General features: G+C 39.8%; 1 protein-coding gene across 1 annotated transcript in view; it reads right to left on the bottom strand.

The window, feature by feature from the left end:
• The window catches only part of plxna4 (plexin A4), a 215474-nt gene that overhangs the window by 167023 nt on the left and 26030 nt on the right, over positions 1-22421 (bottom strand). Inside the window, exon 3 of the mRNA XM_075471754.1 lies at positions 13826-14008. Coding sequence (XP_075327869.1) covers positions 13826-14008 — 183 coding nt within the window. The remainder of the gene's footprint in view (positions 1-13825; positions 14009-22421) is intronic.

Here is a 22421-nt window from a genome sequence, read left to right as displayed (position 1 = left end):
CTTCAAGGACTAATAACGCAGAAATTACAATTTCCCAGGAGATTAGAAGCCCCCCTTCATCCCCTCTAATTTGTTTAGTTTGTTAATTTTTATATATCGCCCAAAAGACACAGATCAACCATCCCTCCACAGCAAAAAAATTACATTGTTCCTAAACTGGAAACAAATGCATTTTTTGACTTTCAATGTTAGCCAATCAGAATTCATTACCTTGTCCAGCAACTGCAAACTAGACTGATGAGCTAAAGCAAAGTTGGAGCAAAGAATCGTAAACCTTCCAGAACAATTAGCTATAACACAGGGAGGGAAAGCAAAGAACTGTGCCGTTGGCGCTTACTCTTGAGCATTTGATGGTTGTGAGACACAGTAGCCAATCATAATCAAAACTGCGAGATAAAAAGAGGAGGAGGAGCTCATTCTCTGTACTTGGCATCCATCGCTGCCTCCCTGTTGTCCTGTTTCTGCATCTCTCTGAATCCAAGTGAGCGTTGCTGACGTTTTTATTTCGGCACGCGTCTCCCTTGGTGTGTCTTCGTCGGCCAAGTCTGTAGCCCACGCCGTGTGAAACGGGGTGCCTGCCAACACATTCTTACGCACACAGTTACATCTGTAGTGTGCTAAACCGGCTGGGAATTAAAACCTCAACTGTAGGGCACTGCATCACAACACAAGGTACTTGTGAGCATAAATAGAGCCAAACAAGCATCCACCTTTAAAAGCTCATGTAACAGTTGCTAATGATGCAATATAATGAAAGATGCTAAATTTAAAAAGATATAAATGACTGTGAAAGCACTTTTATGTGGCTGCAAAGCTTATAGGACTGAACTTGGAGCTGACGGTTACACTGCTACTACAGATGAGGGTCAAACTATGATGGTGGTAGCAGAAGGACAGTGGTTTGGTCAGTTTGCCAGTTGTAGGAGCAGGCAGCTGAGACTAAATGGCAATAATGGTCTAACGAAGAGAACTGGTGAGCCAAACCAGATGGAACAGACACAGCCACGTGCCTGCTTGGATCTCTCACCGCTTTGTTAGCCAAACAAGGACACATATTCACTAAAAAATAAAGCTAAAATGATGGGTGGGATGTAAAAATAAGATTTAATGATGTTGTCTCAACATCTTCATTTTGTCCCTTCTCCCTATTTTGTTAGATAATTTTTTAAGTGAGTTTTCGCTACAATCTTGACATCTTTTTCTCCTGTGTGCCCGTTTACTCTTCTCACCCTTGCTGCATATTCTCCTTATACCCAAACACTTTCTCTAATTGATATTCAGCACATTTGTGGACTAAGATTTTTTTTCCCTCGTCTCTGTGCTAAGGGCTTAACTTTAATGAAATGGGAGAGGTTGATTACATACGGGGAGCAAAGACTCAGTCTCCATCTCCAGAGAGAAGTGTAGTAGATGAAATGCTGCATTGGGTTTTAGTCAACAATGAAAACGGAGTGAAAAAAAAGGAAATAAGCGTTGAGGTGATGTGTACATCACAGTGTCCTTGGAAGTCAAATTTCCCAGGGTGTTCAAGTGTCAGGAATCAAGGACAAGGAGAAAAGGATAAAAATATCCTTGGAACTGACTTTTTTTTTTTGGAGGATTTAGGCAGGTACTATCGACCCAATGACACATTAAAGCATGCCTGTACGCATACACCCATCATCCACTGGCCTGGTATGTGAGGAGGAACACAAAGTATTCCTGAAAACCTTACGCCGACATCTGTCGACAGAAAAACAGCAGTGTCCCAATAAAGGCTGAAAAAGAGAGAGATTGCTCTGTTTCATCGATGTGGTCACATGACTTGAACCATAGCTACATATTTCTTTTCCATTTGTAGCCATGTATGTTTTATGCCCAACTACTTTTTGAAATATGCAAACGCAAATTCCTAAACATAACCTACTGTGGCTGATAGCGAAGTAGAATAGTGTGCAAGGATCTCTTGCATTACAAGAATGAATGAATTTGGGCAAAATAGATGAGAGCCTTCTCTCATAGGAGGGGATAAAATGCAGTTGTTTCCATTTATGAAATGAGATATCTGCAGCTGTTGCAGAAATTCTCCTCACACAACAGTCACAAAGGTTGACATTGTGTGTTTAATATGTTTTTATTAATTAATTCAGCTTTTACAGTTAATTTGGAAATAAAATTTGGAACATTTGCAAATTCATTCATTTGATTTATTATTTCTTTAGTGATTAAAAATTCTGAAAATCCAACAGCATTTTCTATTGACTACTGGCTTTCCTAAACCTCAGTCATCAACATAAGAGGAGAAATCTCAAGAAGGCAGTCCACAGACACTTCTTATCCAATCTGACACAACTTGATGGGATCTGTCAAGAGGAATGGGCTAACCTGCCCAAAATCCAGCATTGCAAAGCATGTACAGACTTGCCAAATAAAACTCAAAGCAATAACTGCTGCCAAGGACTTTCACAAAGTGTTAGGAACACTTGCATGAAAGAGATTTCAATATCTGACTTTTTTAGTCTTATTAAAATTTCTCAAAAGATGTTATCATCTTATCATTGTGAGTTTTTGAATGTAGACTCGTTTGCAAAATAGCAGTTTATTCTTTTACAGTCAACATAACAAGGTGTGAACAGCTAAAATGCATACATTAAATACTAGTTCTTTCAGCAGGTAGCCCATGAAAAAAATGCCCATAAGTTGTGGGAGGGCTGGTGTAGATGGAAAAAAATTAAAGAAATTAAAAATAAGAAAAATCGCCTTGTTCGGGTCTGTTTTGAGGATGAGGAAAGAAAGCACAGGGAGATAAGGTAAGAGAAAAAAAAATGGAAAACTGAGGATAGGGATTACTCATTAATTTGTCTTTCTGTACTTTTGCCATCTTTTTTCACATTTCTCCCACCAGTCCATCTCATTCAGTTACTCTCAATCATTTATTTCAACATGAAGCAGCTTTGGTACTTGAGGTGCACTTCAATGCCTTGATGTCAAACAGACATATCTAGGGATCATTTTAAGAACATTTACAATGGCATCTGCTTAATAGTTGAGACATAATCTAAATTACAACTCATCAACACCACTGCAGCTACATTATTGGGTGTATGTGTGCGCGCGCCTGTGAGACAAGTAGGAGGAGAAGAAGCTGAGAAAAACTAATGTGCAAACAAACCAAAACAAACAAGCAGGTGCTGTGAGAGGAGGCTGATGTTGGCATGTGACTTAACATATGCAGTGATGAATGGAAGCTCTCAAACACAAAATAAACCAGCATTTACACAAAGCCATCAGAAAGAAATGTTCCATCATGCATGGATCTAGTTTTACACAAACCTCTTGGACCTCTGTCTACCTGAATCTCAACAGAATACACCCACACAATCAAACACATAACACCCTCAACTGTGCATTTTTCTATCTGCAGTCTCAAAAGTCTCCCTTGCAGTTAAGCTAAGCTATGAAGAGCAGCCTAACCGAGCCCTGCCTTCCTGACTGGCTGCCGGCATTTACTGCAGGGAGGAAAGAGAATGACCCAGTTGTGAGATGAACTATTCCCCACAGAGAAAGACAGAAAGAGATAGACACAAGGAAAGAAAGAGTGAGGATAGGTAGAGGAATAGGAAAGGTGCATGGGGGCACTGGTGATCCCAGGAGACCAATGGTGTGTACTGATTGGTTGCTGGCATACAGGAAAGGAAGCAGAGGGAGAAGGAGAGGCAGAAGAGGGCTCACCTGCAGTGGTGTGTCCTCTATAGCTGCAGAGACTCAGACATAAATCACTCAGAGGGAGGGATGTCACAATAAACAGATGGAGGTTTCAGGCAAACAGAGGTAAAGACTGAGAGGACTTTCAGCTTCTGTGAATATCTAAAGTGTTACTTTAGAAATATGAGTGCTTCCCATAATAAAATATCACTGACATGAAATGGAAAGAAAATTGATGTGTTTAAACTAGTCATTTATCCATGAGTTTCAGACAGTTCATTATATACTAAAATGTTGCCAGGCTGTGTTAAAATGGGTTTGGGAAAAAAAAGGAAAAATCCCAGTTTGATGAAAAGAGCATAGCTCTCTTATATCAAAATACAAAACATAGGGGGAGCTCAGTGCAATCATTTTTTTTTGACCGTATTCTTTGGTATGGTTTAAATGCCTATATTGTCCCCAACAATCTAAAATTTCTCTTAAGCGAGGTGCAGGTAGGAAAGTACACTCAAGCCCCAGCAGGATTATTGCTATCCATCCATTCATCCATCCATCCACTAGGCTATAGAGAAACCAACTATGTAACTAGTGGCTAGACACGATATTGATTTCCTACTGCTGGAGGATAAATTAACCATCACTATGCAGTGATTTAGCACGCAAATACAAAAACACAAAACAACAATTATTAGTTAAATTAATTTGGTTGCAGTGCCGCCACTGTACGTTCTCAATACTGCTTATATCAATACAAACCATTCTTAGGGATTGCCATTTAGTAATCAAAGACCATATTGCTTCACAATCTGCTATACAAATGTTTTTATTTATTCATTTATTTTTTTAATGCTAAATCAAGTCATTCTTGCATTGCCACGAAAAATCAGTTGTTTCTTCCTTCAGGACCAGCAACGGATGGAATTTCTATTCAGCCATTATTGACTTGCGTAGGTGTGTCTGTATGCCTATCAGACACAGCTAAGTTTGAGTGTTTCTCTGCGGTTACCAATTCGGAATACATGAGCAAAAGAGAATGGAGCTCAGAGACAGTTTTGATACTCCAACGGCAAAATCAGAAAAAGCTGGGACCATGTGGAAAACATAAAAATATATTAAATAATTATACATTAAATAATAGTTTTACCATGGGTTCAGATACAACCCAATACCATGACAGATCCTGGCTTTTGGACTAGTTGCTGAAAACAGTCTCAATGGTTCCTTTCTCAATTGTTCCGGAGCACACAGCGTCTCTCTCTATAAAAAAAGAACATGAACTCTGATCCATCTGATCATGACACTCATTTGGAGTGATGGTCCATCCCAAATGCTTCAAAGCCCAGAGAAGTCAACACAGCCACTGGACAGGACTGACAAAAGTGTTCTTTTTACACAAGGCATTTGTCTACAGTAGTGCCTGACAAAGGTTTCCCACAGTAATCCCTTGCCCATCTGGCTTTATCGGCCGCAGATGAATGACAGTTTTTTTTTGTAGTCTCAGGAATCAGAGATTCTCAGGGGATCCCAGATTTCCAGCTCACGCCTTTGCCCTTTATGCATTGAAATTCCTCCAGATTCCTTCAATCTTTCTATGATATTCTGCATTGTAGAGGGACAAATATGCCAATTCCTTCCAATCTTTCTTTGACAGACTTAGTTTAATTGGCATTCTCTCAAAGTTTGGCACTGAAACAATTGTCCTGGCATTCCTCACAGAGATTCATAAGATGAAGCTGCATGGTTATCCAAAAGATAAACTGAGAAATGAGTCATTCAACAACTTCTCAAAGCCAATTCACAATTTTAAACTTGGCTCACTGTGGTTTAGATTGAATGTTTAGCAGGAATTTGCTCACATTAATGGTACAATCAATGTATAGAGACTGAAATGGCTTAGCAATCAATTCATCAGCACCCAAAATGTACCATTATCAGCTTATCAGTAGTTTACAAGATAATTTGAAAGGACAGCATAGGAGCTTTAAAGTTATGCTTATGTCATATTTCAATAGTGACAAACCCACACATACCAATAAACAAAAACAATTCATAGTGATAATTTGAAGTCATTGTCCAGGGTCTACAGAGTTTAATATTTTCTGCTCAAATACACGGTGAGCAATCTACTGAAAAGAACAACAGGGCCAAATCATACAAGCAATCAAAGCTTAGACTTTTAGCAAAGATTCTTTCTCAGCAGCTAACCTCATCTTAACCCTGAGTCCGCCGCACAAAAAGTCAGCTAAAGTTCAAACTGACAGAAAACACAAAGATTAGAATGAAGTTTGCCATTTTGACTCCTCAACTTCTCAGCTGGCTAAAGCCTCTTAAATCCACATACACACTGTGGCAAATAGCCACTCAAATCACTCACAGCTCAAGATACTGCCACATACTGGTACTCTTCTCAGTTGGCACAGACTCATGAGAGTGAAATGAACATCTAACTATTTCATCACCTTTACCTTTTCCTTGATATTTTCTTTCTTTTCAGCTTTCATTTTTTATTCTTGTTTCTCTATTTTTCACTTCTTAGCCTTCTTATTTGTAACTCTCCACCCACTATCTTCTGGCTTCCTGTCAAAGGAAAAAATCTTTGTAGATAAAAAAAAGATAACAAATTTCTACAAGAGTGCGTTTCGGAATTAATTCCGTTTCAGATGAAGGTTCAAATATCGTCCAAGTGAAACATTCAGCTAACATTTCAAGCTAGTTAAAAGCTGTTCTGATTAATCATCGAGTCTGATAAAAAATAAACACTCTTGAACACCACATGGACCACTTCTAGCTTAATGTTCACAAGCACAGAAGCGATGCAGGCGCATAAAGCCTTTGATTGGTTCTGAGTTAGCGTGCATATGTATGTTTGTGCAAACTTGGCGAGTATCAACCTCAGCGAAGCAGTCAGTCACTGTGGTTGGTGTGCATTTGTATGTTTATGTATAAGTATGTCAGCATAAGCAGGTGTGCTAAACCCCGCTCAGCCCTTAACAACTCGCAAATTAAAAAGAAAGTTTGGAAACGGGATAAGGCCATGTTACAGCAATGCCATCTATAAATACACACTAGATTGGCCTTTACACTTGAAGAGCTATTTCTGCATACTATTAAATACTTGGCTGTGAAGGTTGACAGCCAAGCATGCTGAAAGCACAAACAATGTCATCCACTATATGAGGACACTGAATCTCTTGAGTCAGGCTGACTGTCTGCTCTTGACTATTCTGAGCACCATGGGATACTCTGTTTGAATCAGAGGTGAGGTTCCTTTCCTCATGTTTTATAAACTTAACACCTGGCTCACTTGTGCATGAGCAAAGGGAAATTCTCTGATGGTCGAGAGGACATGCTCCATCAACCCAGAGTGGCTACTTGCTTTCTGTTTCTGCCCAAGTCTTTTTTTATGTCCCTTTACTCTTTCATTTCTTGCCCCCTACTGGTCGATTATGGCTACATTTTCTCTGTGCACGCATCCTTCCCTATACTCCATTACCACATGCTAAACTTTCAGTTCTCCACTGTGCCCCTGCCCTCAACTCTTTCAGTTCCGTTTAACCATTCATTTCATATCTCTTCATCTCAGTTTCAGCCTCAAACCACCAAAATTTGGGAGAATCTGGTGAATAATTTGATTGTTACCCTTCCTCTTTCCAACTCTACCCAATATCCCTCCCAAATGGAGGCTTAGACTGCCTAAGTGAATACAAAAGCATCTCTGCCTCTTGCCTATTTAGCAGCAGGGAGAATGGTCACGCAAGTCAATTGAATGAGGTTATCTGTTGTGGCACGCAAGGCAATCACAACCTTCTGATCTTCTTCCCAGACAACTAATGGCCTTCACTTCTCATTAGCCCTGATGGTTTTCAACACAGAATTGACCATCAACTAAGTTTCTCAATCAAGGGAAGAAATGGCAACTTGGCAGGAGGCCTTAGCAAACTTTCTGCTTCAAGCACTTTCCAGCAGAGTGTGATGCATGGAGAAACAATTGGCTGGGAACAATGTTGCAACAGCAGGGCTGAGAAAAGAAGCAAAAGAAGCACAAGGTGAACTAGGGTGGTAGGGGCTGCTGTGGGGTTCACATAGACTGATGTAGACCGATTCTCCTTGACATCCCTTTCTATCTCTACAACAAACAGCAGAGCAAAGCTGTGGTTACAGACAGCAGTTAATGCAGCAAGACAAAAACACCCACACTAATATTATGTGTTCATTCAGGCTTATAGCTGCGAGGTGGACAGCACCTGTCACTGAGTTCAAGCCCACTTTCATTAGATCCAAATATTCACTCAGTTCATTGTATCCACATAATATCTGCACCATCTCTGCAGAGCTGGAACTGAATGTATCATAATATACTCAGATATTTGCATGTGTGGGTCTTCCCTATACATTCTTCCCAGTGCATGTGGAGCCGCCTGTGCTACCATGGCAACTCAAGCTGCACTAACTGGTGTGGGAGCAGCAACACACACAAAATGCCAAGGCAACTAGCAAGACTGCTGACAAATACTGAACAGTAGGGGAACATTGACATTCTGGGAATAGTGGTGCAATACTGCAATGGTTTTTAGACCACTGGCAAGGAATGAATGGACAACTGGGTCGAGTTGTAATGGCTACTGGCCAGGGTGATAATAGCAGTGTGAAAGCACAACTGTGTGCACCTCACTTGAGCAGCATTGCGTTTATGGCATAATAAGAGTGGGAGGCAAACTAAAATCATAAACCACTGTCCACACACATGCGCACGATTCCTGCTCATCCTAAAGCATATTTCATCATTAGCTTTAAGCAGTTAATCCTCTGCTCCACTGACTACGACTCAGCTCAGCCCATTTCAATAATATGCATCTGGGGTTAACCAACCCATCGTACACACATACAGATGAGCACACACACACACACACACACACACACACACACACACACACACACACCAAAAACAAGGACAAAAGCTCACAAAACATATGGGACAGGTCCAAAGCAATAACTACCTCAAGCAAAAGCTCTCACATCTGCAAACATCCATCTATACATAATCCATTGTGCTGACAGAGAAGCCGGTAAAAAGACAACCTGCTCATTCAATAAACAGGGGATGCCACAGATGGATGGTGAAGGGAAAAGTGATTGGTATAGCTGGAGAGAGGGCTAATGAGATAGTCAAGTCAATGTAAGCTGTACAGAGAATGAAACAGAAATTGACAGGGGTTGAGTTAGAAGTGAGAATTTGACCTTTCCATTGTCAGGAACAAACATTAACAGTTCAGTGTTAGAATTGACCCATTTCTCACTCATCCCATCTCTCCTGACAGCCTTAAATGACCGAGCTCCATTTGTCTCCACGTAACACATCTCATTCTTCAGCAAGCTATAGCTTTATAAACTATTTACTTGCCTTCCCTCCATAATATTCTACGATCTGTTTTCATTTTCTTTCATTTTTCCTTCAACTTGTTTTCCCACTTTGTATGTTTGCCTCCTTTTCTTCCCTCCTCACTTTGACTGGGACAGCTTCTGCAGTAGTGGTTAAAAGGTGAACAAATTACCAAACACCATGCTCTTTGCTTTTGGCCAAATACTGACAAATCCTTCATGGAAAAGGACATTTTTTTAATCTTTTTACCCCCTCAACACCATTACTCCAACAACCATGCACATGTCTAAATTTTCTACATTCTAAAGTGTAAATTGGTGGTACCTAGGACACAAACACACTTAGCTTTTCCAACCTCTCTAGCTTTGCATGTCCTGACTTGTCCTACCTTTTATGTGCAACTGTTGATGTCAAGTTCAAGGTTAGATGCTCATTGTATTGAGCGCCAATGCTCCCCCATTGGGATGGACAGAGGGGAGATGCATTAGCACCTCAGCAGGCGGTTCTCAATCTCATCTTTTCTCTTTTTTTCTCTCCACTTCTTCCTTCCACACCTACCTCTTGTCCCCCAGTCTACCTTTCAAGCCACAACCCCATGCAGATAACTGGCAGGCCTCCATCCAGTAGTATGTTTACAGACTGCAGTAAAGGTCTAAGTGTTTATTGGGGCATATATGTGCACTTATCTCATAATACATGCAACTGTTTGCAGTGAATGAGTATCGTGCATTTGTCGACACATCAACATCTATCTCTTATGCACATGTGTTGTATGACCAGATGACCATAAACTAAAACAAAGCCTACACGGGTTAAGTATTTCCCCTTGACCTGCTGCTGTTTATTGACCTGCAATAAATGGGTTTAAACCTTACCCTGCCACAGCCTTTTATCTTCATCACATCTTCATCCCCTCACATCTTCATCACAGATCAACGAACACAAAAACTGACCGACAGACAGGCTGACAGAAGCCATATGGTCCATTCACTTCCAGAGGCAGGAGGTAGCCATCAAAGAGCTCTCACAGCAACTCCACTCAGCCATGGACAGAGAGACAGAGGGAGGGGAGTGAGATGAAGGGAAATGGAAGAGGAATATTATGAGGAGAGGGCAAACAGAGGTGGAGAAAGGCAGGCAAAAAAATAAAAAGAAGAGATGGGAAGGTGTAAAAGAGTACAACAACAAGATGTTATTTTAAGTCAACAGAGCTAGATGCGATAGTTCTAGTTTATTCATGGTATGAGGCAGGAAAGACCAAGCATGGCTGTAGATATCAGCATTTACAGAATCCAACTGATTTAAGAATACTGCCTGTTTGATGCCAACAGGAGAATATTTGGAAGATCATCTCAGAATCATGATAGATGTAAGGAAAGTGTGGATTTCTGCGAATGTCGTTTAAGGAGTTTTGAGTCATGCGCGATTATATTTGTGAGGATGAACTTAAAACTGGAACACCATCAGAGCAAAATTAGATATTTTGGCTGGTTTTCACTTATCAAAACAACTGTAAAAGGAATAAAGTTACAGATTGGTTAAATTTTTTCCATCTCTCTAGTTCAAGTTTCCTTATACTCTCTTCTCAGATGTTTGCAGGATAATCATTCCACTACTTCTACACCATCTCCATTTATCCCCTTTCATGGGCACACATTACGCACTGATATTCAATGGAAATGGCATAAAATGACCAGTATATCTACAACTGATGTCCAGAACAAAATAAAGTTAAGGAAAGGGTCGAGTTTTAATATGCATTGTGATATTTACAGATGGCTTAAAGAGTTTTAAAATACAATATGCTATTAGTTTAGATGTGGTACAGCCATATATGTTCCCTGCTCCACAGGCTTCACAATGCAATTGAGAAATTTTACTCTAACCCCCATTATATTGCACAGTTTTACAAGCAAATTGAATTTAATTCACTCAGCTTCCTGACCAGCACAACTTCCTGATGTCATAAACGTGAGCCTGTAAATACTAACATTTAGCTCACCCAAACAGGACTCCATTAAACGCCATCCACTCTCTTTTACTGTTATGCTTATATTTATTCAGGGTGATATGTTTGTCACAAGATCATAAATAACACTGAAAAACGAACTGCGTGAGGGAAGATCTGAGAGACGGAAAAAGGAGGGGATTGAGAGATGGAACAACAAAGGTGGAGGAATGTGTATAAATCAACATCCATTAGCCGAGGGGTTATAAAGTCACAGATGAAGGAGGTGGACTTCAGCTCAGACTTTTTATTGTCTTGTTGTTGTCTTTTATTGCCTGTGATGTCATCTAATGGTATACACTTAATGACAGGGGAGGGGAAGTATGTACATGGGAGGGTAGGATGGGATTGTAATGGTACCGTGTGTGTGCACGCCTGTGTTGACACATAATATTGATCGCCTTTGTGTAAGTGTCTGTAAGGGTTTTTTGCCTGAATATATATCTGATTTTCATTTCTCTCGAGTTTGAATGAGAACAATAGAAAACCCAACAAGCAGGACGCTGGCACCGGCCAATGTAAATCATCCAATTAATTTTTTCCCATTGATTCATTGTAGATTAATGTTTTCTAAATGTCTAGTTAATCAAACGTAAAAATCCAAGAATTACTTTTAAGACTACTCAAAACTTATAGACAAGTTTTAAAGAAATAAAACTGGCATTATAGAAAACTGGGGTACAGGTTTTCAGATAATGTCCATTTTACAGAATGACATCAACAAATATGATGTAACCTTTTTGTCTTTAACATACATAAACATGGTTTATGGCAGAATTCTTACATGAGAATGAAAACAATATCAGAAGTCAGCAGTAAATTAACTGGAATCAGTTTCACATGCTGTTTTTGTGCACACAATATAAAATGTCTCTGCTAGCGGCAGCTGAAGGCCATCATGTTAATAAAGAACAAAGCCTCCAAACTGACAAAAAGAAAACCAAGAAAAACACATCCCATTTCTGATGATGAAATTGATGTTTTCATACCTGTCCTCAATCATTACATCAAGTCAACACTGGATAGTAAGAAAATAAACGGATGAAAATTATTTAACTCACATTTCAAAAATAAAAAAGCTAGTTATATTCAGCAAGTCAATGTTTTTCAAGGTAGAAAAGCCAAAGGGCAGCAAAGAAGCACAAAGATAACTAAAAAAAAAAAAAGAAAAGTGTCCTGGTTAACAGCTGAAACCATTTCCAGAAATGTCCTTTTATTTTCAATTCTAAAATTCACTGAATTTCCAAATGATAACTCACTCATCATTACAGGTGACAGTAGGTATTATACATGACTGCATGACTCCCCTCTGAAACATCTGCCTAAATGTTTGTTACCACTGGGAAAATTGCAGCCTCAACCATTTCTTTTTCCTGCGTGAAACAAAAACAACATAAACAAACAAAGTAATGGGGCCAATAATAAAGTAAAAAGCAACACTTCTGAGTGCCTGTGAATGCAGCTGCTTGTTCTGGCCTCAATTACAATTTCTAGACTCGGTTTTTCTTATTTCTAACAATACCTGCCATATCTCTGCAGCAGACCCCCCCAGGGGCTTACTCTCCTTCCCTCAGTTACTTCGCCTCATCCCTTCTATTCTATATGCTGTATTAGTTTGTGTTTTCTGTGCCTGTGAAGCTCTCTGGCCAAGCCGCACCCTGAATTAGTCTCAGTCATGGCCCAACAGTATGTGTGCGCAAATATCTGCGAGAAAGCAAGGTAAAAGTACAGGGGCTGCCACATTCCATCACACCTAGCAGCAGTGCATCATCCCATTAGCTCTGAAAAGGGCTGCCACGCACAAGGGCACAGGGGCATGAAGGAAGTCTAAGGGGAAAGCTACTACACTCCAAAACCCAGCTTATCCAGTACTGCATAAATCTGAGGGGACAAGTCTTGCTTAGCCAGGGGCTCTGCTAGCACAGAGTGTGATGTGTTTCAACGGAGCGATAGTTTGGTCAAAGGTGTTCAAAAATGCAATGGGTAACTCAACCCGGCTGAAAAAATATTTTGTTTGCAGGGACCTCAAAGCAATCTTTCTTGTTTCCCAAGATCATTGAACATATTTTCAAACTACCACACAAATGTGAAAAATGTGACTCATGTAGTTTATTGTAGTTAGGCAGAGACATTATGCAGTTACATAAATTACTTAATAAATGACCTCTTATTCTGATCTCCTAAGTTGCCTCAACAAAGAGATGAGAAACTTTGTCTAATCGATTCTGCAACATGCTGATCTGTGCGGTCTAGCAAGTTCTGCAACATGCTGATGTGAGCTATAATCTGCCCCCTGGGCTCTGGATTTTATTCAAGTCCAAAATGAAGGAAAAGTACAGAGGATGCTCCTGATACTGGGTCTACACGAGTACATGTATGATATATGAGGAGTGGATGTGGAGGATGTTGGAAGATATCAGATAGGCTCGGCTGTAGGAATAAAACCTCCTAAGGGGCTCTCTTAATCCCCTCTCCCCAAAACACATACACAATTTCTCTCCATAGTAAAGGATACACACTTCCACCATTCAGTCTTCCTCTCTGTCATGCACACACGCATGCACCTTCCTGCTGAAAATACTGCAAACTCAGCCGATTTGCGTGAAAGTCAATCTGCCTTACTACTATCCATCCAGCAATTCAGCAGTCCCAATTCCCCGCCCTTACTCCACACTAACAGAGAGAAACCAAATCTCTGTTTCCATCAATTCAACTATCCCTGATCCATTACACCCAACATTTCTCCGCCTTACCTTCTTGACGCGTCCACTTTTTGTACCCACGAAGACCAATGAGTGATTCTTGTAGACATAGGCAATGACGGAGGTCATTTTGTCAACAGCATCGGAAAAGAGAGGTTTGCCATGCACCATCTCAGAAACACCCAATGGTGCATTCATGTCGAGACCACAAAAGTCATCATCGATGGTCAGGAGCTTTGGTGGAGAAAAAGAAAGACAAAAAACACAGACTCAGTGAGAATCAGTTTACATCATGCATAGAAGGCTGAAAATATTTAAGGTTATGGCCACTGTTTTGGTAGAAAAGCTGGGAGTGGTAAAGTGTCCTGCATGTTTTTCCTGGTAAATCTACATCAGACATCAAAAAAGCAAAGAGTGAGATCAAACTGAATCAGTATAACTCAATAGATAAAATTTGACTGAAAGTTAATGTGAAGGTTCCTTATGCAAGATAGAACAAGTCAAAAAGAAATGAAGATGGAAGAAGACTGCAGTCAGGCACTAGTCCTTTAATAACGCGATAGGCTGCTCTGCCAGGCACAATTCCTCACCTTCCACCCAATGAAACAGAAAGTGCAGAAATGCTTGTGCAGCAAAATATTCAATATGATTCAAAGTGAATTCAGGGAAATAAAAAAAAAAAGAAGTGCTGCATTATTACAGGGCTGTAGGGCAAATCACCACAAAGCATTTTAAATGCACATAAAAACTGAATGACAGCAGCGAGAAAGACATCTCTAAATGGAATTACACCATCAACGGAATTATGCTGTCATATGCTGTATTATGTGTTATGCTTTCAGTGTGACATGGTGCCATTATTTCATAATTATATACGGATAGTTGTGCTTCATGCTTTTGATCACAAAATTTTGAGTTTGCATGAATTTGCTTAATCTTGTCAGAGGGTACATTTTCACCGGTGAGAGTGGGAAGAATGACTTATGGGTTTTGATATGAGAATAATGGTGCTGGGGATTGGTCATTATTCAGCACGTGGATTTGAAACAGTTTAGGACTGAAGCAGGTACAGCTTGATTTATAGCGTACGAATCTAGTGGGTTGCTGCGAGGAGAAATGTCCTGTCAGATGGCAATACCTTCACATTCTTTAAAAAGCATTTGAAACCATCACAAATTTTTGCAATGAAGGCAATAAGTTATGAAATCCACACCATACTGTCTGGTTGTGATTGAAAGAAATTCCCAAAAGGATTGATTGGAATGTTCAAATAAGGTCTCTACAAAGCACTTCAGCTGCCAAATACTTCTAACTGGACAGGTGCAGGTTAAAGTCACCGCTACAAAACGCTATTTTTAAACCTCTTCTACAGCTCCAAACAACATAACACTTACGTGGTAGTGAGTAGAGGGTCCCTAAAGCCAAACCGAAGTGTCCCGAGGTCTTCATGTGATCGGATATAGAGTCCAGAATGAATTTAATCAAGCCAGTACCTTTCCGGAAATGTTGCTGCTGCAGCTGCCGCTGAAGACCGTGGTGAAGTTGGTTTGATAGTGGATATTCGACAGATATTCACAATAAGGAAATAAGGTGTCTTTTTTTTCCAATACCACCCAAGTCACTAGGTCACAAGGCTTGGGAGGTATTGGAAAAAAAAGACACCTTATTTCCTTATTGTGAATATCTGTCGAATATTCAATATCAAACCAACTTCACCACGGTCTTCAGCTGCAGCAGACACATTTCCGGAAAGGTACTGGCTTGATTAATTCATTCTGGACTCAATATCCGACCACATGAAGACCTCGTGACACTTCGGCTTTAGGGACCCTCTACTCACTACCACGTAAGTGTTATGTTGTTTGGAGCTGTAGAAGAGGTATAAAAATAGCGTTTTGTAGCGGTGACATCATATGCCCCTCTCACCTCCAGGCTAACGACTTTTGGCTAAAAACGGTCAAATCGAAATTCTCAAAACACATCCGAATGACATGATTTTGATGTCAACTCAACGTATGTACTCCCAACATCCCGTAAATTGATCTAAAGTGCATTTTACTCCGGATTATCCCTTTAATCACAGCAATTAAATAAAACAAAACAAAGTAATCTGCCACGAAGATAATTATTCACAACAACAAGAATATGATGGGTAAATAAAAGGAAGATGCACTAAAAATAGCTTAAATGAAAAAACATTTCAGATCTACATCTGGCTTGTTGTTTCAAAATATCAGAAATGGAATATTCTGGGAAGGACAGAACATCCCTTTTTGTATACGTCTTGTTTTCCATTTTTCTTCCAGGAAGTGTACCCTTCATGCTCTTGATAAATCATGCAAGTGTATAGTCTCTACTCAACCCATCACAAAGAGCCATCATCATCAGAGCCCTCAGACCAGGACAAAGAGGAAATATGTGGTCTGCTTTCATTACACAAATGGAGCATGGCTAGGACATGAGCTTGAGGCTACAGCGTGAGGTCATGTGGAGTGGCGCGAATGATCGATAGAGGCTACTTAAATTTGGGTCATGATCATGTCAAATGGTTGAATGGTTAATGGAAAGGAGAAAAAAGATCAAAACCAATATTGACTGAGATCCTGAGAAGACAGCAAACACAGATTACCATCCGAGGACCACAAAAATAGTAAAGTGCGACTAGTCCTTCAGTTCCAGACTTCCCTTTCCCCAATAACCTTTTCAGAATGAGCTACTGTCAGGAACATGCTCTCTGTCCTCCAAGTCATGTGGAAAGTCCGCTGCTAGATTAATGGCTCGCCGATGAGATCTAAGGTTGCTCCCTCAACCACGGACGACTACAGCAACCAGTACCATCTATTCAATATTGTCCCTTGTTTATGTGACAGAAGGAAAACACCCTCTTCATGTCACCATCAGTTACTGAGAATACTCATCATGCTTGGGTTCAAAGGTTAACAGGGTCTATCAGAAGCAAAATTAAGTACTTTGCAGTATTTGGATCTTAAATGATTGAATGTTTCCTTAAAAGATAGTAAAGACACAGCCATTTCTCCAAAGATTAATGGTGTTTCCAAAAAAACAAGTGTTTTTTTTTCCAGTTCAATTTTTTTGCATCTATTTAAGTGAAGAATGAAGTTTTATTTGTGAAAAGGTGTTTGTGCTTTTTCTAGTCTCTTTTCACTGACAAATGAAATATTATTTCTACCGGTTGCCAATCACAATCATCCCTGTAGTCTGCTCTGCAATCTAATGAAATGTACTTTTCAGGAAGCAGGCATATTTTTCATTATGCAACCATCAAAACATGACATTTATTGTTGAGATGCCAAAGACATCTCTAGATCTCTACATCTCAGAATACGTAGGTGCTCTTTCTGCCTCCGTGGTTTTTTAGCATGCTTTTTCTGTCCCTTTTCCATCCCCCAGACCCCATGATTAATGCATTTTTCAAACTTTGAAGATGAACATTTGCTTTGCTTTTTCTCTCAACCATTTTTCTTAAATTCAGAGTTTGTTTGATAGTTTTCATTTGTTCAAGTCTAACAGGTTAGTGCTCTATAGTGTAGAACACAGGAGATATGTGGAGGGCTCCACCCTAAAGAGAGACAAGAGAGAAGAATCTCTGTATCTGGGCAGAGGCCAGACACTGAGGCAGAATCAGGTCACTCTCAGCTGTATCCATCTCTCTGCTTGTGTCTGCCTGCCAGCACCAGCACAAAGAAAGCTCTCTTCTGGACCGTGCAGAGGGATCAGCAGATACAGACTAAGGAAAAAGAGAGGGGGCACTGGGCAAACTAAAGCTAGAGTTGCTCAATGCGATTAGTGGGGGACTGAAAGAGATCTGCTCCCTAACGTTCTCTGATGTATGGCCTAATCTGGACTTGTGCAGTAAAGGTCCCTTCCATTGGCTCCAAATTCACAAACTTAAGGGCACGTTAGACCACAGACACAAGCAGTTGAGCAATGACATGAAGTGAAGTGTGTCTCCAAAAATATATAACAACCCCTGTTTATTCCATTAAATATACTCCCTGCGGTACCTTCAATGGCTTGCTTTACCAATCCCTTTCATGATGCCAACACAGCACATTAGATCTTTATTATGACAATTCATTATTCATTATTTGTTGATTAGATATCAGGTCACTATAGTGTATATTTACTTATGATTATGTGGGAAACCTACTACAAAGAGAGAGTGGATTCCAATCCTAAAAGTGTATTAGCATATAAGCTCTTTGTGCAGTTAGCCACTTGGGAAATCCAGTATTTAGTCTTGTCCTGCTGAGCAAAATGACTAACCTGCCAGGATGATTGGAGGCACTGGAGAATTCTGTCATGACTAAGAGGGTTTGCCATATCCATTTTAAGAATTCATGTCAACATTAAATTTTGCCTTGTGAATGTCATTGTGAAGTAACACAAACAGTATTTATTACTTTCTATTCATAACTGGCAACATGTCAAGATTACCAAAACAGTATTTAGTCGACAATGACTGTAAGCTGAGTAACTCTAATAAGTTAGCACTTAGCTTTTAAAGGAACCATTTGTAGTACAGACTATTGCTTTAGTTTTTAATCGAGACTTTAATTACAATAGAGGAACCTCAACAATGACTGAAGAATTCACGTAAAATGTGGAGATGTCCTCATGTTTTTTGATCCACTTTTACTGAACTGGTGTTTTAAAGCATGAGCTGTCACTGTAGGCCTGTAAGATTTTGTAAAATGTCATCCAACATCAGCATCAACCTGATCAATTAGTATTTCAAAACAAAGTCATTCTGAAGAGCTGAACATAGATCCCTATATGTTCTCCGTTGGGGCCTATAAACAAAGGTCTACATGTACTGGTCTTTGTTGCATTGTGGCTGTTATTAGCCGTTTCATTAGTTTAGCTCTGCTGTGGAAAAGGAGGAAGTGGACAAAGATTTTTGTCATGGAGTGGAACTAAGTGTTAAGTTAATGAAATCGTTTGTTGGCATCCTGTCCAAGCTCTAGCCAGCTCAAGCAAATTTTAAACCAATCAGCATTGGATCAATACTAAGCATCATCTCTGGAGCATGGAGCATCATGTCTAGCTTTTTAGACAACTGTCCATTTGTTGAAAAACACAGCCACCCACAGAGGCTGAGAGCAAAGTCAAAGGATACTTCAGTGAACATATAAACAGCCTTAAATTTGCAGTGTAAAACTTTTGTATACACCTTCTGACAGTAAAAGTCACAGAATTACTGCTTAAGTTTGCTGATGATCAATGGTAATCTGTGATTGCCCTTGATGACTTGTTTCACTTTTTAATTCTTTTGTTATTCGCTGACAAACTCAGCTAAGAAAAAAAAGAATGTATCAACATTTGATATATATCAGTTTAAATATAAGTGTAGTCTTATAATAGATTAAAAGAGATGACAAAGAGAGAACATTTAACCAACAGTTATGCCTTACAGCCTACACCGTAACACCTCACCAGATCTAACAGCACACTACAACGATCCACCGAACTTTAATTTGATGAGACAGGAGCATAAACAGGGCATTCCTAGAGAAACACAGCTTGTTTTGGAAAAAAAAAAAAATAATAGGCTAAAGTTAAAAATTCAATTTTTCTTCTCAAAATCAAATTTACAATATAAAAGATGGAATTATGTGAATCAGTTTCTGATGGCTGAGATTCTGTGCTCCTTCCAGCTCTGAAAACAAAAGATTTAGTTTTCATTATCAACCGAATCATGCTCAAAATTCAGTCTAAATGTAAAAGTGTCAATGTGGAGTACAAGATATCTGTATGAGATCTCCAATGTATGCTGCCCTGGGGACTGTTCTGAAAACCAGTCACAATGATTATGACTGAGATAAGAAAATGTATCTATAGAAATGGGTACACAAACGTCTCTGTGCCCGACAGTGAAGTCATCTAATGGAAGATTTGGCATCACTCTTGGCAGATGGGTACAGATATTGAATGCAAAATTGGAAATGACAGTGAGAGTTTGTGCAGACTAATATTTACACACAGCTTGAACATGTTACAAATGTGTACATGCATTGGTGTGGATAGATGTTAATTAGGCTGAACACACTTTTTAGGGTGTTAAACAAAGTTGATTTACTTATGCTTGCATGTTCTGTTGGCAGGTTTCAATATGATGAAGCAGGCTTTGATGATATTTTGTAAATTCATGTTTGTGAATGCTTCCACCTGCCAGCGATTAGCTGAGCAGATACAACAGATAATAAATATTTGTTGGGGGAGAGGAAAGAAAAATCATTCAAATCATGAACTAACAAAACAGCATGATAACGTTTGAGGGAAACTGAAACAGAACTACAGCAGAGTCAGAGGAGACTGAAATATGCCAGAGCCAAGAGGGAAGTTCAAGCGGTGGAGAAAAAGGGAAGTCAAAGTAAGAGCTGAAATATGATTTGTCAGGACATACTGAAGTTAGATGGAGCATTCTCAATGGAAGATTCAACTAGAAGTTGTACAGTGGGTTGCTGGATTTGATAAAGCCTGGTAATTTTAACCAGTAAATGGTCTATTTTGCAAAATTACTCCTTTTCCAGCTAACAGTCCACTTTTTAAAAACTAGATAATATGTAACAGAGCATGCATTTAACTCAAGCTGCTCAGTCAGCAAGGTTCAGTGTAACATTTTCATTGATAAATTCATTCAAAATAGAGCACAAGCTAAGTTTCCCACTCACATTTTAGTAGTTTATCATCTGTTGTCCAAAACCTTTAACACGCTCTAGAAATGTGTAATATTTATTATTTAGTTTCCTTTTTAAGTTTAAATTCTATGCGTGCAAAATTTGCCGCTTAAATTGTGTGGGGCAACTGAGAGACTGCCAAATGGATTCCAAGCGGAGCGTACGTGCTGCTTTGTTCGGCAGCTATTTCAATGAATCATCTTTTTTCACAATGGCTGTGAATGTTGAATGGTGACTAACAGAAAAAAAAGGTAAATTTACATTGTGCATTTTTAAAGCTGAAATTGCACCGCTCGATTTAATTATACATCAACCTATAAATATGTGGACTGGTCTGCTCAACTTTTTTAAAATTCCATTTACTCTATTTCACGCTTGACAGTAAATAGCTCAGAGTCTTCTCACTGACAGATTTATAACCAATTATATTTTTCCATCATTTTAAAGAAAAGTCAAGTGGGCTTTGCTTTGTTCTGCTGTACAGAAAACATAACAAACCATGACCGCGAAACAATACCAAATTGTGACACATAACAAGTTAATAAATAAAATCAACAGGGAAAATAACTGACTGAATGTGAAGACTTCAGAGACCAAGCAGTATGGAATATGATGAAAGAAGCAGGAGACACTTGTTTAATCACAGAATAATGATATTGTGATGGATTCTGACCTTTAGCAAGTGGTATCATGTATGGAGATTTAATTAGCGTGCCAGCGAGCAAGCACGGTAGCGGATATGTGGATGGAGTGGGGTGCAGTGGGGAGGGTGGAGAGGGGGATAGTCTGGAGGCTCTTAATGAATCCGCTAGCCTTTCCCTTCCTGAGGATGTGGCCTAGACTGACTCATCATCAGCAGCAGCAGCCACAACAAGTCACTGATTAGGCCTCACAATCAGGGAAAGATGGGATAGAGATGACCAGCACAGGTAAAAATTATTGAAAGGTTCGTCAAACACAGCACAAAACTGAAAAAAAAAGAACAAGTCGATAACATGAAAAGTGAGCAAAGGGAGAACACAGAATGTGTTAGTGGAAGAGTTCCTTTCAAGTGTGGAAAGAAACAAGGGAGGGATGGAAACAAGGGAGGGATGAGCACGTGTGCTGGGACTGCAAGAGCAATCAAGAAAAAGAATGAAAGAAACGGCATCGGCCGAGTAGAATAATCTAATTAATTGAAGTGAATTCAGAATGTGAAGTCGATAGCACATAAAAAATGTGAAAGAATAGCCCGTGGCATGTCAGTTAATGACATGTAATTAATGATCATTAGCAGAGGGAATGAGGGGATGGTCGCAGCCTGTCAGAGACTTGCAAGCGACCTTGTAATTTTCTTGTCTCTCTTTTGTGTGTGTGCGTGTTGGGGGGGGGGGGGGGGGGGGGGGGGGTTACTCTGTGCTTACAGGCGGTATAAAGGGGATTGGTGAAAGAGAGTGAGAAGAAGTGAGGGTGGCAGCAAGCATTTTATACGATTGTTAAGAGAAAGACGGAGAGAGTGCCATATGATGTAAGCAGTGAATCAAGGATAAGAGGACAGAAGTGAGTAAATTTATTGCAAAACTGCTGTTTTGTTCTTCTGTTGGTTTTTTTTTCTGCTGACACAGTAAACATGGAAGAAACAGGCAGCGTTTTTTTTTTTCTTTTTTTATAGGTCACATGCCACTTCACAATGATCTATGGATGCAGGCCCTTTGCAGACTTATACTGTTGAGCACGCATTATGTGGCTCAACCAAGCATGGCCATTTGGGGGAACGAGCCCCCCTCCCCTTTTTCACGCACTCTTTCCTTTCATCTACCCTCTCATCCTTTCTGCTGTACATCCCTTCTTTTTTCCCCCTCCTTGTCCCACTACGACTGAAAGCCTCTTAAAGATGGTGTAAGGCATCAAAGGTCTGGCGGGAGCAAGTGTTTTTATACGGTCCAAACAAAACCTGTGTCCTTGTG

Source organism: Odontesthes bonariensis, chromosome 8 (genome assembly GCF_027942865.1).
Source record: "Odontesthes bonariensis isolate fOdoBon6 chromosome 8, fOdoBon6.hap1, whole genome shotgun sequence".
Lineage (NCBI taxonomy): Eukaryota > Metazoa > Chordata > Actinopteri > Atheriniformes > Atherinopsidae > Odontesthes > Odontesthes bonariensis.
The sequence above is the reverse complement of the archived record's forward strand: the minus strand, read 5'-3'. Positions and strand labels throughout refer to the sequence as shown.